Genomic DNA, 14,539 nt, shown 5'->3' with positions numbered 1-14,539 from the left:
AAAGCTATTCAATTAAGGAGTGGAAAGACCTTGGTGAATAACAAAGAAGCCAACAAGAAGCCTATGGAGAATGACAAGAGGCCAACTAAGAAAGAGGAAGCCAGCAATGAAGAAGAGGTGACAGCAAGCAAGCAAGCAAGCTCAAGAGAAGCTTAAAGAGAAGGATGACCAGCCACAAGATTCAAGGAAAGGGATGCAAGTGATGGAAGAACCATCTCAAGGACAGAAGCAGTTGGAGATGACTTTCACACCTCCCTTGCCATACCCTCAAAGGTTCAACAAGGAGATCAAGGATCAGCACTTCCCCAAATACCTTGAAGTCTTCAAGAAGTTGGAGATTAATATCCCCCTGGCTGAAGCATTAGAGCAGATGCCTCTATATGCGAAGTTCTTGAAAGAGCTTATCAACAAAAAGAGAAGTTGGCATGAGAAGGAAACCATTATGCTCATTGAAAAATGCAGTGCTGTGATTCAAAGGGGCCTCCCACCAAAACTTAAGGATCTTGGGAGCTTCTTCCTACCTTGTACCATTGGTAATCTAACCATTGATAAGGCACTACGTGACTTAGGAGCAAGCATCAGTCTAATTCCCTGTTCAAATATGAGAAGGCTATGCATAGAGGAGGTAAAGCCCACACAAATGTCACTAGAGCTCGTGGACAAATCATTGGTATTTTCCAGAGGAGGGATTGAAAATCTCCTGGTCCAAGTAGGGATATTCATATTCCCAGCAGATTTTGTGATCCTGGATCTAGGAGAAGAAGGGAGTGACTCTATTATCTTGGGAAGACCCTTCTTGGCCACAACAAGGGCCATCATAGATGTTGAACAAGGAGAGCTGACCCTAAGGGTGCATGATGAAAGCATTACTCTAAATGTCTTTCCAGAAGCACAGCATAATGATGAAAAGGAAAAATGCATGGAGGTTGACAAAGAAGACTTGTAGTGGAAGGAAGAAACCAACAAGACACTCATTAATTCTCTTCCAGAGCAAGAGACAAGCAGCAAAGCAGGACAAAAGGAGAATGAAACTCTAAAGAATGATGAGAGAAAGCAAGAAGGAAGTGAGGTGTTAGCCACTAAGAAGACATATTCCAAAATACAGCACACTGTCAAAGGAGAAGAATCACCAAAAAAGGGGGAAGAAAAGCAAGAAAAAGGGTCCAAAAGGGTGGAAAAATAAAAAGATCCCAACTAAATGATTTTCAAAGGGAGATAAAGTGCAGCTAATTTACCAGTAGTTGGGGACAAATTAACAATCTGATGATTACTACACTATCAACAGGATACTCTCACTGGAGCATGCAAAGATTGAACATCAAGGCACTGGAAGGAAGCTTACTGTGAGAGGAGACAAACTGAGACATCACAATCATCAACCACCCTAATGAGGGCCCAATGTCAAGCTAGCGACATTAAAAGAGTACTTGTTGGGAGGCAACCCAACCAGAGGTAGTTTTCTTTTCCTAACTATTTCAATAAAAAGGTTGAGTAGCTTTATCTGTATTGCAAGGAGCTAAGTTTGGTGTTGCACACCAAAAACAATTTAAGAGAGAATGAAGGATGCTATGTTTGGTGTTCCACCAAAAATCTCATTTAAAAACACACTTGCACCTTCTGCATAAATAGTTGCTAGCTCCAAGCAATAAGAGAAATTACTTAGCCATTGTCTGTTTTCTAGTTTTTAGTTTGGTGACTTTTAGCAAAGGCATAAGGTTTCATATAAATAGTTGACTTGTTGCATAAGAAACATTGGCAAGGGACTAAGTTTGGTATTCACACACCAAAAAAAGTTCAAAAGGCCACAAACAATTCATGCGTGCTAACCATTTGCCTAAGGGCTTGAGAAACAAGCAACTTCTAAGGATTATATAGGAAAACATTCAACCTGTGTAGGGGATCTACATCATTGTCCAAAGGAAGTACAACAAAGAGAAATAATGATGACAGAAGAAAAAGCTGAGAGACAGTCCCAACAGGTTGTATTGACACTTAATCCTTTTGTTGTGTTTTAACTTGAAGATTCCTATTTGTCTTGCTGAGGTGTTCAATTAGGTGTAAGTGGAGATGTTTGCCAAAAATGCTAGCCTGCATTATACTGTCATTCCTCATTAGCTTGAATTTTGTTTTGTTTCCCTGCTGCATGAATAAAAGAAAAATGTTTGAAATAGAAAGTGAATGTTCAATGTTGTAGAAGTTAGAATGAAATTCAGTGGTGGTATTTGTTTGATTTAATGGTTAGCTCAAATAACAAAAACTGCATAATAACATGTTCTTTGAAGCGTGAATTAGTTTGCTGCTATAAAGTCTGTTATCAATGAATATCCTTTGAGAATGAAGCCAAATAAGAAAGAAAAAGAAAAAGAAAAGCCAAGAATGGGCAAAGAAACAAACAATAAGCCTAGACACCAATAGCTTGGACCCTAGGACATATGCCTATGGTGCTTTTGTACTAGGATATTTTTGGACAATTAGGTTCTGAGGAGTATTTTAAAACTTGGCCACTTGGATTAACTAATCTGGGATTGCCAACCGAAAGTCCACTATCAAGAGCATCCTAGTTACAAAGCATTTAGTAATCCGAAGAGATGCTGGGCATCAATGTTCCTAGGAAGAAATTGTGAGCCATGTGTCTATGGTGAGAAAGTGTTGAGCAAAATTAAGCCAAAAGGCAGCTACAACACTTGCCACCAAGCTTTCATTAATAAATAAGCTCTCTAAAACAAAAGAAAGAAAGAAAAAGCCAGCAAGGGATCAATCAAAAAGTAAGGCAGTATAACAGCAACTCTAGTGAACCTTTAAAGAAGCATTTCTTATCTATCAGCAAAGAATAAGTGAGCTACATTTGTCTGCATAAAACCCCATGAACCAAGTTCAATTATCTGCTAAATAAGGACATGTATGCTTCTCTGTTTCATTTCATTTCTTCATATGTTTAAGTGCTTGCTTAGGGACAAGCAAGATTTAAGTTTGGTGTTGTGATGACAAGTCATCTTATGCTAGCTTTTCAAGCATTTTTCACTTGTTTCATCAGGTTTTATGCACTTTCTTGCATCATAAGTAAGTGATTTGGAGTGGATTTGCATGGTTATGTCAATTCAATTAACCATCGATTAATTGCCACAAAATCATGAGGTTAAAGCTAGAATTAGTTAGTTTTTGAATGATTTAGAAATCTTGTGAATTTGGTGAAGCTTTGATTAGTTGTTTTGATTACTTGTAGGTGAAGAAATGATGGAAAAATGAATTTTTGGAACACTTTTGAAGTTAGAGCACGCTTTGAACCTTAGGCCATGCTTGGAAAAGCGTGACCCAAGGCATTAAAGCGTTGTGCATCAAAAGGGGCAAGAGCATAGCACTTTCTAATTGAGCACAGTGCTCTCTAATTGAGCGCTAAAGCACCAGCACCAACTAAGAAACAATGGCGCTACGTGAAGTCTCTTAAATGAGCCCTCAAGGATGCCAAATAGAACAAGGGTAGTGCTCAAATGGAGAGAGTGCTACGTTAAGTGTTTTACCTTTTTCGTGGGGCTCAACAAAGAAAATCAAGGCGCAACAATAGCAAAGGGGGCAGCCAAGGTTCGAACCCATGAACCAAGAGAAGCGCGCTACAAGGCTTGGCAAGGAAATTAGCCAAAATGGCTTCACCAAGATTCGAAGAAGGGGACAAGCGCATGAAAGAAAGGGCACTACGTGAACTTAGTTCACTGAACGCTATGCTTCACAAGGAAATTGGCTTAACATGGGAGAGCCAGGGTTCGAAGAGGAAGCCTCACTCAAAGGCAAGGGGCGCTACGTTGTATTACTTAACGTAGCGCTATGAACAAGGCTTGATTCGAATGTTGGCACGAGCCTGGGACAAGGCAAGGAGCGCTACGTTGCCTTACATGACCGAGCGTTCCCCTGGAGGTGTCCCATGGTCCAAATTCAATTAAAAACCATTTTGAATCCACCTCTTCACCAATTTGAAAAGCCCACTCCAAGTTCTGAAAATCAAAAAAATAGAAAGTGTATAAATAGGAGTTAGTTTGATTTGTAAAGGACCTCTTTTTGCATTTTTGATTTCCTTTAGCTGAATTTTTAGTTTTCACTTAGTTTTCACTTTGAATTCAGGGAATTGGGATTGAGATCTGAGTTTTCTTTTTCATTGTTCTTGCTTCTCCAACTTTTACTTTCTGTTTTGAATTTTGGATTAAGATTGAAGAAATTCTGTTTCAATACTTGATCTAAAATTCATCTTTGTCCTCTTCTGTATAATTCTGATAATTGAGGAATTGGATCTGAATTTTATTCACTGTCTTCATTTACATTTCTTCTGCAATTGAGTTTCTGTTTGATCAAGAGAAGAATTGAGATCTAGATATGCTTTCTAGTCTCATTGCTCTTCTTGGATCTTCAATTTCTACTGGAGAATCTCATAATTGAGCTAAGCTTCTCTTGTTTTGCTTTTTCAAGTAATTTTCCATTTCTGTTTGATACTGAACTAAACTTCTTTACTTCACAGCTTTCTAATTTACTTTAGCTTGCATTTCTCTTGCTAAATTTTGAATCCTAGCTCCCAGATCCCTTTACTCTTCAAGTTATTTAAGTTCCTCAGCACTTTAGATTCCGTGATTTAGATTTCTTGCATTTTAAACTTCAGCCATTTACATTTCTTGCAATTTAAGTTTCAGTCATTTACATTACTTGCACTTTAAGTTTCAGCTCCTTTACTTTTTTACACTTTAAGTTTCATGCAATTTACTCTTCTGCACTTTAGTTTTCTGTCAATTTCCCCTCTCCCTTTTATTTTCATGCAATTTAGCTTCTGTTGATCACAATTCACTCAAATCATCAACTCTTTGCTTAACTAAATTCACCACCTAACTAAAATTGCTCAATCCATCAATCTTTGTGGGATCGACCTCACTCTTGTGAGTAATTACTACTTGATGCGACTCGGTACACTTGCCGGTGAGTTTGTGTTGGAATCTGATTTCCACTCATCAAGAAGCACACAGCCATGCGTGCGTGCGCACAACCCTATGTGCGTACGCACAAGAAGGAAATCAGCATGCATGCCTGCGCACAACCCTCTGTGCATACGCACAAGTGAAAATTAAGCAAAGTGTGGGTACGTACACCTGTGCGTACGCACAGGTACCAGCGTGTGCCTCCATTAAAAAGTCACATGGACTTGCGTTTTGAGGCTCTTTTGGCCCATTTTTGAAGGCTCGGATGCTGAAATCAAAGGCTATATGAAGGGAGCAACATCTCATATAAAGGCATTAGATTTTCATTAGGTTTTAAGAGCCATTTTAGAGTAGGAAAAACACATAGTAGGAGTAGGAATAGTGTAGATTAGGAAATTCTCTCTTAGGGTTTTAATTAGGGTTTGTAGAATTTTATACTTCAAGTTTTGATTTTGGATTCTAGCAATTTTCATTATAAGTATTTCTTTAATTCTCTCTTTTATTACACCACTTGTTCTACACTTGCTTTTATTTTCATCTCCTTTGTCCATATTTACATAGTCTTGCAATTTTGGATTCCTAGTTGTTTAATTTGATGTTTGATGGATTTTATATGTTTGTTTGAGTTGCCTTTATTGATTTTGAGCATTTGTGGTTCATAGCTTTCCTTAATTTACCAATTTTGCCATGTTTTATGCTTATGCCCTCTATGTGTTTGATGAAATGTCAATCTTAGTTATGGGGTAGATTTCCAATCCTTGGCTTGGAGTAAATGAGTTTATCGCTTACTAGAGCTATAATTTCTAACATTTAGTGATAATTCTTGGGTTGTTAGTTGTTATTGTTTCTACTAACGCTAGCTTTTTACCAATTAATTTGGTAAGTTAACTAGGATTTGTGGATTAATAACAATTATACTCACTTGACTTATCCTTCGATGTTAAGGGTTGACTTAGTGAGATTAATCCATCACAATTATCATAGTTGTGGTTATGGCAAGGAAGAAATTCCATAACTCATCCCAAGTCAAGGTTTCATTTATGTTTTAAACCTCTTTTCACTCACTTTATAGTTTTACTTTTACATACTTAGTTCTTTTGCTCTTTTATTACTTCATTAATTGCAATTTTGTCTTGTTCTTTTATTTCTTTATTGCTTCCTTATCATTGAAAACCCCTTTTGCTTTCTCACAACTAAAATTGTGTGCACTTGTTGTCACTAGTTCCTAGGAAAGACGACCTGGGAGTCTAAATACTCTCGATTAATTTTGCATTGATTGTGACATCTTTGAATTTAAATTTGATTGATGGTCAATTGTTGGGTTTGGAACTATACTAACAACGAGAATCTATTTTGTGAAAATTTCTAACCCGCTCTAGGCCATTATCATGTGTTCTTGGGGATCTTTGGTTCCATCATACTACATGTTTTGGTAATTTCACTCTTAAAGACTTTCTCAGTGAATGAGGTTGCTCCCATTACCATGCATTCGTGTCTCCTGCGCTTGGAATCTCGTTAGTATCCTTCTCTATGGTCATCTCAGTCAGAATTTCAAGATCGACTGCGATTCTTACATCTTTCGTGGTGTCACTCTGGGCTTCTCGCTCTGTGATCCCTTCTGCGGGCGGCTCTAGAGACCACTTCGTCCGTGTGCTCTGGTTGGTAGTTTTCATTTGTGGTGATCCTACCTTCTAGTGTTTGAACCCGGTGTCGAAGCTCCTGTATTATAAAGTTTGTATTTTCACCTAGGCTGCCGAATGTCCTACTACTATTAGACTAGTGATCTTCTTCTCGTGACCGCTGTCTAGGATGATTACGTGTTGCATGGTTGTGGACCACGCTGGTTACCCTCCCGTGGTTTGGGGGGTGACTGTGGTTCTGAGATTCAGGCTAATCAGACTTTTGATGGGGTTAAGTTATGGGTTTTGGTTGGACGGTTTCTCATGGACGTCTGCCATGCTGTCAGGATCTCAAGTTTACCATAAATGGCGTCAATGTACAGGATGGCCTTGGACGTGTTGAAGAGATGGATTAGAAACTTGTCTGTCTCAACGAATGGCGTGATCTGGCCTCAAGAATAGTGAGAGTTGGTTCTGCAAAAATATTCCGATATTCAAATCAGAGAGTTATTGAAGTAGGATTTGAATGTTAGGGTAAAATTGGATCGTACCTGAGAGAGCAACTAAACTCTCTTTTATATATGGCGTAAGTTATCCTTCCTAAGGATAAAGTGGGTCCCATTGCGCCATTTTCTAGGTGAGTTAGTTGGAATCTCGGATGGCTTCGAATAGGCCGGTTCACGAGGGACGCAAGGGAACTCCGGAGTCAAAATCCATAACAATATGCTTAATATGTAACATGGACATTTTTATAGATGAACTTTATTTAATTCGTTAACCAAATACACTCTTTATACCATTATATACTAAAACTTATAGATGGTGTTAATTGAACCGCAATAATATTTAGCAAAATAAAAAAAAAGATAGAGAGTCTGAAAACGATGCAGTTATGCCACATTTTATATATTTAAATTTAGTATCGATTCTCTTTTTATGTAACAAGAATTGTATTTTTCTTTTCCATAAGGAATAAAATGATGTAAAATCAGGAGAGGTGAGCTACATTTTAATTCAAAAATTTACTCGTGTAATTTGATTTACTCAGATTTTATATTTAAAATTTATTTGAAAACTATTTAACATGAGAAAAAAATTTTCTTTAAGAAAAGAATTTATTTTTATTTAAAATCTAATTTTATGATTTGAAATGACTATAATATATTAATAGAATTTAAATTTAAAGAGTGTATGAGTAAATTTAAAAATTATATCTCTTTTGGTCTGATTACAAATGAAAAAAAAATGAATTCAACTTTTGAGTAATTTTATTTTTATTTATTATAAAAAAATTAATTTTAAATAAATTTTAATTCCTAGTATTCTAAACAAGTTCTTAGACACAATCAAACTATGGGAGATGAAAAAAAAGAAGTCACGACGATGAACCAATCAAGAACACGGTGACAGGAAGGAACGAGAAGGAGGTATGGTGGGACAGAGATAGAGTCAAGCCGGCTATGGGCAGATCAAGGCGAGACTGAGTGAGATGGCTGATTGGATGATTCTGATTTTTGAGAGTGAGAATAGAGCAAAAGAAACCTTCTCAACACAAACTTAAAAAGGCGGCAACTTGATAAAAGGTACATTTTATGATACGTACAAATTACACATATTCTAACTTCATAAAAGAATAGATTCTAGAGAAATTCCCTCTAATAAATTGTAATAGGTTAAAATTAGGGTTTTTTATATTTTAGATAAAAGAGCTGAAAAGGGATATGCAAGGAATTAAAAATAAAAAAGGGGTTAAAACTTAAAATGAGGGGTTTATTGAGTTTCTTTCTTAAGACACCGAGGAAAGTCCAAACATTGAAGCGAAGAACGAACGTGGAGAAATAGAAGTCAGTGCAAAACAAGAAACAAGGCACGCAAAGGTTAACAAGAAGTTGTTATATGAAGAGAAAAAGGGAAGAAAGAAATACAAGTAATTCTATGAAGTATCTACGCCACCAAAAATACAAGAGCAGGGACATTCTTCTGAATTCCCCTCCCATCAGAAATTAACATACTCAACCTAAACTGCTACTTTCTCATAAATTCCAGCCTCGGCTTATGTAGAACAGTCCAAAAATAAGTTTGAGGAAAGATGTCTAGAGTTCATCGTGAGAATCATCCTCGTCCTCTCCAGAAGCACCACCACCAGGAGCCCCACCTGACCTTTGATAGACCGCGGTGATAATTGGATTGCAAACAGCTTCAACCTCTTTCAGCTTCTCTTCATAATCTTCTTTCTCCACTGTCTGGTTGTCATCAAGCCATTCCAACGCTTCCTTCACTGCAGCCTCGATTTTCTCCTTTTCATTGGATTCCAACTTGTCGGCCAGCTTGTCTTTGTCACTGATCTGGTTCTTCATGTTGTAAACATAAGTTTCAAGAGCATTACGGGCATCAATTCTCTCCTTGACCTTCTTGTCTTCCTCGGCAAACTCCTCTGCCTCGCGAACCATTCGCTCAATTTCCTCCTGGCTCAGGCGTCCTTTCTCATTTGTAATGGTGATCTTTTCTGATTTACCAGTGCCCTTGTCTTCTGCTTTGACGTTTAAGATGCCATTTGCATCAACTTCAAAGGTCACTTCAATTTGAGGGGTACCCCTGTTCAGTTGACAACCAAGATACAGATGAAGTCCTCACATCAACGCGATAGAAAACTTATTAGAGAGGCCTGAATGAGAGCAGGAAAAAACAAACCTTGGAGCTGGTGGAATTCCAGACAGATCGAATTTCCCAAGCAGTCGACAATCCTTTGTAAGACTCCTCTCACCTTCAAATACCTGATCATTTATTAAGGCATCAAAGTTAGAATCAAACCCCTTCAGCAATTCAAGTTCATTGTCCAGTTAGACATTACTAATTTATAAGAGAACAGTACCTGAATGGAGACAGTAGTCTGCTGATCCTGGTAGGTAGTAAACACCTGAGATTTCTTGGTAGGGATAACAGTGTTTCTGGGAATCAACTTTGTCATCACCCCACCAACAGTCTCAATTCCAAGAGTGAGTGGAGCAACATCCAGGAGAAGGATATCTGAAACAGATTGCCACATAATAACAAGATAGATTAATAACTGGCATTCTACCTGCATCATTAAACTTATGATCTGTGACCAAGTACATAAACTATAGTATACCTTTGGTTTCATCACCACCCTCTCCGCTCAAAATGCTTCCTTGGACTGCAGCACCATAGGCAACTGCCTCGTCAGGGTTGACACCCTTGTTGGGCTCCTTTCCATCAAAGTAGTCCTTCAAAAGCTGTTGCACCTTTGGAATCCTTGTGCTTCCACCAACAAGAACAATCTCATCGATCTGGCTCTTTTGTAATCCAGCATCTTCCATTGCTTTCTTCACAGGCCCCATTGTCTTACGGAATAAATCATTGTTCAACTCCTCAAACCGCGCTCGGGTAAGTGGTTCGGAGAAATCAACACCATCAAAAAGTGATTCAATTTCCACTCGGACCTGGTGCTGGCTGCTGAGAGCTCTCTTGGCACGCTCAGCCTCTCTCCTGAGCTTGCCAAGTGCTCTGTTGTCCTTGCTAATGTCCTTTCCATGCTTTTTCTTGATCAATTTAATGAAGTATTCCATTATTCTCTGATCAAAGTCCTCACCTGGTGTTAAGGTGAGAAGAAATAACAGGCATTAATTGCAGAAAGAAAATTTGAATCGAAACTATCTTTTCCTGCTTAATTTCAAATTATTCTATTTTGTAGTGAAAACTGAAAAGTACTCACCTCCAAGATGAGTATCTCCGTTTGTAGCAAGGACCTCGAAAACACCATTATCGATAGTCAAAATACTGACATCAAAAGTCCCACCACCAAGATCAAAGACAAGGATGTTCTTCTCGCCACCTTTCTTGTCCAATCCATACGCAATTGCAGCGGCAGTGGGCTCATTAATAATCCTAGCCACATTCAGACCGGCAATAACACCAGCATCCTTGGTGGCCTGCCTCTGAGCATCATTGAAGTAAGCTGTACATTTGAAAAGAAAATGACAAAATTAGAATAAAGTAAAAAAGCAGGAATCGAACAATCGAGATGGCATGAGAAATCAATCATAATTTGGTGGACTTACCAGGGACAGTGACAACAGCATCATGGATTTTCTTTCCAAGGAATGCTTCAGCTGTTTCCTTCATCTTAGTCAAAATCATGGCACTGATTTCCTCAGGGCTGAACACCTTGGTCTCACCATCTTTAATCTTTACCTGTATGTATGGTTTCCCATCCTTGTTCACAATCTTATATGGCACAAGCTTCATGTCTCTTTGGACTTCCTTATCTTCAAACCTGTAAATACATACACGTGAGTTATATGTCCATGAAGTCTGATTAATTAACATAAATTAACATCATGAATATTCCTCAGTCCTCACTTTCTTCCAATAAGCCTCTTGACATCAAAGATGGTCCTTTCGGGGTTGACAGCTGCCTGATTCTTGGCAGCCTCCCCGATCAGTCTCTCGCTGTCGGTGAAAGCAACCCATGATGGGGTGATACGGTTACCCTGGTCATTGGCTATGATCTCAACATGGCCATTCTTATAAACACCAACACAAGAATAAGTTGTTCCAAGATCTATCCCAATGACTGTACCCAACTTGGTTGCTTCCTCTTTTGCAATGGAAATTGCAAACATACATCCTGTGAAATGGAACATTCTCAACGTTAATTGCAGCACAAACTCTGATTGCCAAATGTAATGTATAATCAAATCATGTAACGGCATTATACAAAGACATTTTTCTTCTCTTAGAGAATTGAAATCAATGATCTGAAGATATGAGTAACAAACAGATACGTATTATCAATAAGTAATCGAGGAAGAGGAATATTACATAGCTGTTTCTATTTTAATTCATGAAAAATAACAACCTACAGTACAGGATCAATTTAAGTTTATGCTTGCAAATCTAAACCCTGACTAAAAAAAAGAGTTTGAACAATATTTAAGACATTTGTGCTTCGCTTAATAGTGATTTGTATTTCGAGGTGTTCTGTCAGTCACATCAGAATAAGAAGCTACCGCACTAAGATCCAAACACTATCTTCTGAGTTAAAAAAAAAATGATCCATGAATATCGGAGATCGAAACAATGCAGGGGAAAGTATGGAAACGAAGAGAGAGAGAGAGAGAGAGAGAGAGAGAGAGAGAGAGAGAGATCTAATTAGTAATTACCGAAGGAAACGATGGCGAGAACAATGAGAGACCCGCGAGCCCACGAGCCAGTCATGGCGTCACCGTGTTGTAGTTGCGCTCTGTAAAGGGTGGAGTGGTTGTTAACGGTGGTGTTGGGTTTTCAGGTGGCAAAGTTGATGGTTGGTTGGTTAGATTGGTTTTCGTTTATTGAATGAAAAATGGTGCGCCCTGTTCGCCCTTCGCATTTTATAGTGGTCACTCCCGACTACAGCGAGACTTGGAGCATGTCATTAATGCTGACGTGGACCAATCGAAGTTCCTCAATGAATCGTTTCGCCCAATAGTATTCGTCCTTGCGTTTGGGAGTACCTCCAAACACGTCATACCTTGTTAACTCGCTCCTACAAAATCTCAAATTATTTTTATTTATAAAAAATCTTTGGGAATTATTTCGTGACTCATTTTTTATTATATGGAAAAAATATTTGTGTTTTTGTTGAAAATGAACCTTTTTAGTGTATGGGTCGTTTGGAAAACTCTAAAATTAATATTTTTTAGTTTTTGTCTTATAAAAAGTAGTAGTATTAATGTTTAATGCAACTTTTAAAACGAAATTGTAGTTTTTTAAGACGTTATTTAGGAGTTTATAGAGAAGTTAAAAAAATGACTTTTCTCATAATACTACTACTTTTCAAAAACAAAATAACTTATTTATAAACTATTTTTAATTTTTAATATAGTCATTTATTGTTTAAACTATTTTTTCAAAAGTAGCTTAATTAAACTATTTACCCAAACTATGCCTATATACAAGTGGATAGACGTTGCACGTATGGCAGGTCTAACACGCAGTTAGGACTGGAAAGTGAGTCAAGCTAGCTCATGAGTCAGTTCGAGTTTGACTCGTTAATAGCTCGATAAGCTGAACTCGTGAGATGCTGAATCGAGTTTGAGCTCATAAATTAAATGAGTCGAGTTTGAGTTTGGATAATCTCAGCTCATTAGTTCGTAAACTGGTTCGGCATCCTAATACAGTTTGAGATTATGTCGATTGTTGACCAGCGTATGTTTTATATTCACCAGCAAACTCAGGTGCAACACCCAAATATTGAGTTGTATGTTGAGTTTGAACATATAGTTGCAGATGAGATTCAACCGGACCCAAACGTGCAAGATGACAGAGCTAAAGTGTATGAAGAAATGAATAGAGATAGCGAAGAGGACTTCGAAACTACCTATGAAACTAGTGACGAGGACGAGGATGGCGATGGGGAAGGTGAGGCAGTCATGAAAGATGTAGTGGTTCCACCAGCAGCTAGTCAACCCATGGACGTTTTACCTTTTAAGCGTATCTTGGATCTTGACGCCATGCATGCACTGAAATTTCTAGAATATACAAACATAGGTACATGAGGTATGAGTAATACGTTTTCCTTAATGTGTTGTTTGGACAGATTGATTAGCGACAATTTTTTTCTATAGGTGTTGTTGATCTTGAGGACGGGGAATTCAGGATCGAAATGAAATACAATTCTATAAAATTGGTCATTGCAGCAATTCAGAGCTACGCTATCACCAGAGGAGTCAATTACGTTGTTCATGAGTGCGAGCCACAGACATTCTATGCAAAATGTAAGACGTATGGTCGTAGGTGCGATTGGCTTATCCGGGCTAGTTTAATATGGAAGAAAGGTTGTTAGGAGATACAGAGATATAATGGGAGACACATGTATTCCATGGGAACAATTTCACAGGATCACAACAAGTTGGTCTCTGACACTGTTGTTAAGGCTTTGAGACCATTGGTTGAATCCGACCCGTCCATAAAGGTGAAATCTATAATTGCGGAAGTCCAGTCAAGGTTCAACTAAACTATTAGTTACCTAAAGGCTTAGTTGGCAAAGCAGAAGTCGACAGCCAAAGTTTTCGGTGGATGGGAAGAATCTTACCAGATTTGATATTGTGGTTCTCGGCAATGGTTCAGAAGACGCCTAGTTCACAAGTCCGAATAGAAACACGACTCCTATATAACGGGAGTGAAGAGGTGGACGTGTCAGGATACTTCACCGGGTATTCTGGAGTTTCAATCCATGCATTAGAGCTTTCCAACAATGCAAGTCGTTGATTGAGGTTGATGGCATCCACCTTTATGGAAAATACAAATGTTGCTTTTTTATTGCAGTTGCACAAGATGGGAACCAAAACATTGTGCCGATTGTTTTTGCCATCATAAAGGGGGAGACCGCTAATGCGTGGCACTTTTTTTTCAATAATTTACAAAGGCATGTTGTTAAAAGAGACGTCGTGTGTATAATCTTTGATCGTCATGAGTCAATCCAAGCAATAATAAATCGTACCAGAGGTGATTGGAAACCTCCAAGTGTATGGTGGATTTTTATGTTCGACATATCGATAACAACTTCTTAAGGAAATTCAAAGTCCCATATTTCCAAAAGCTTGTTGTCAACATAGGGTATTCATAGATAATGGAGGAGTACAACATCAACTACAAGAGATTGCAAGAGCGAGGCGAGGCATATGCCCGGTGGTGTGACAACATCGAACTTTTCCAGTGGGTATTGGCTTTTGACAAGGGACATCGATGGGGTCACATGACCACAAACCTTGTCAAGGACATCAATTCAGTGTTCAAAGGTGCCCAAAATCTTCCTGTGTTAGTGCTCGTCCGAGCAACATATTATCGATTGAACGAGCTATTTTTGTGGAAGAGTACTGAGGTTCACCAATGCAAGCGTGCTGGATTTACTTAATCTAAATATGCCACTCAGCAGATAGAAGCAAATATGTAGCGTGCATGAACATA

General features: G+C 38.3%; 2 protein-coding genes across 2 annotated transcripts; one reads left to right on the top strand and one right to left on the bottom strand.

Moving 5' to 3' along the window:
* The first annotated feature begins 202 nt into the window (after positions 1-202).
* On the top strand, positions 203-946 carry LOC130966563 (uncharacterized). Its single transcript, XM_057891379.1, has one exon. It carries the CDS (start codon positions 203-205, stop codon positions 944-946), a length of 744 nt encoding a protein of 247 aa, XP_057747362.1.
* Positions 947-8,449: 7,503 nt separating this feature from the next.
* On the bottom strand, positions 8,450-11,924 carry LOC130966723 (luminal-binding protein). Its single transcript, XM_057891547.1, has 8 exons — positions 11,755-11,924; positions 10,952-11,219; positions 10,651-10,865; positions 10,305-10,547; positions 9,702-10,181; positions 9,444-9,598; positions 9,263-9,345; positions 8,450-9,166 (listed from the first exon to the last, which is right to left on the bottom strand). The coding sequence occupies exons 1-8, from the start codon at positions 11,807-11,809 to the stop codon at positions 8,665-8,667; spliced, it is 2,001 nt and encodes a 666-aa protein (XP_057747530.1). The 5' UTR covers positions 11,810-11,924; the 3' UTR covers positions 8,450-8,664.
* Positions 11,925-14,539: the final 2,615 nt, after the last annotated feature.

This window comes from Arachis stenosperma, chromosome 3, assembly GCF_014773155.1.
Source record: "Arachis stenosperma cultivar V10309 chromosome 3, arast.V10309.gnm1.PFL2, whole genome shotgun sequence".
Taxonomy (NCBI): domain Eukaryota; kingdom Viridiplantae; phylum Streptophyta; class Magnoliopsida; order Fabales; family Fabaceae; genus Arachis; species Arachis stenosperma.
The sequence above is the reverse complement of the archived record's forward strand: the minus strand, read 5'-3'. Positions and strand labels throughout refer to the sequence as shown.

Excerpts from the sequence above, each read along its gene's own strand:
- LOC130966563 (XM_057891379.1), top strand. The coding sequence starts at position 203 with ATGGAAGAACCATCTCAAGGACAGAAGCAGTTGGAGATGACTTTCACA.
- LOC130966723 (XM_057891547.1), bottom strand. The coding sequence starts at position 11,809 with ATGACTGGCTCGTGGGCTCGCGGGTCTCTCATTGTTCTCGCCATCGTT. Across the intron at positions 11,220-11,754 it reads TCTCGCCATCGTTTCCTTCG|GATGTATGTTTGCAATTTCC; the intron begins GTAATTACTAAT and ends TCCATTTCACAG. Across the intron at positions 10,182-10,304 it reads CGGAGATACTCATCTTGGAG|GTGAGGACTTTGATCAGAGA; the intron begins GTGAGTACTTTT and ends CCTTAACACCAG.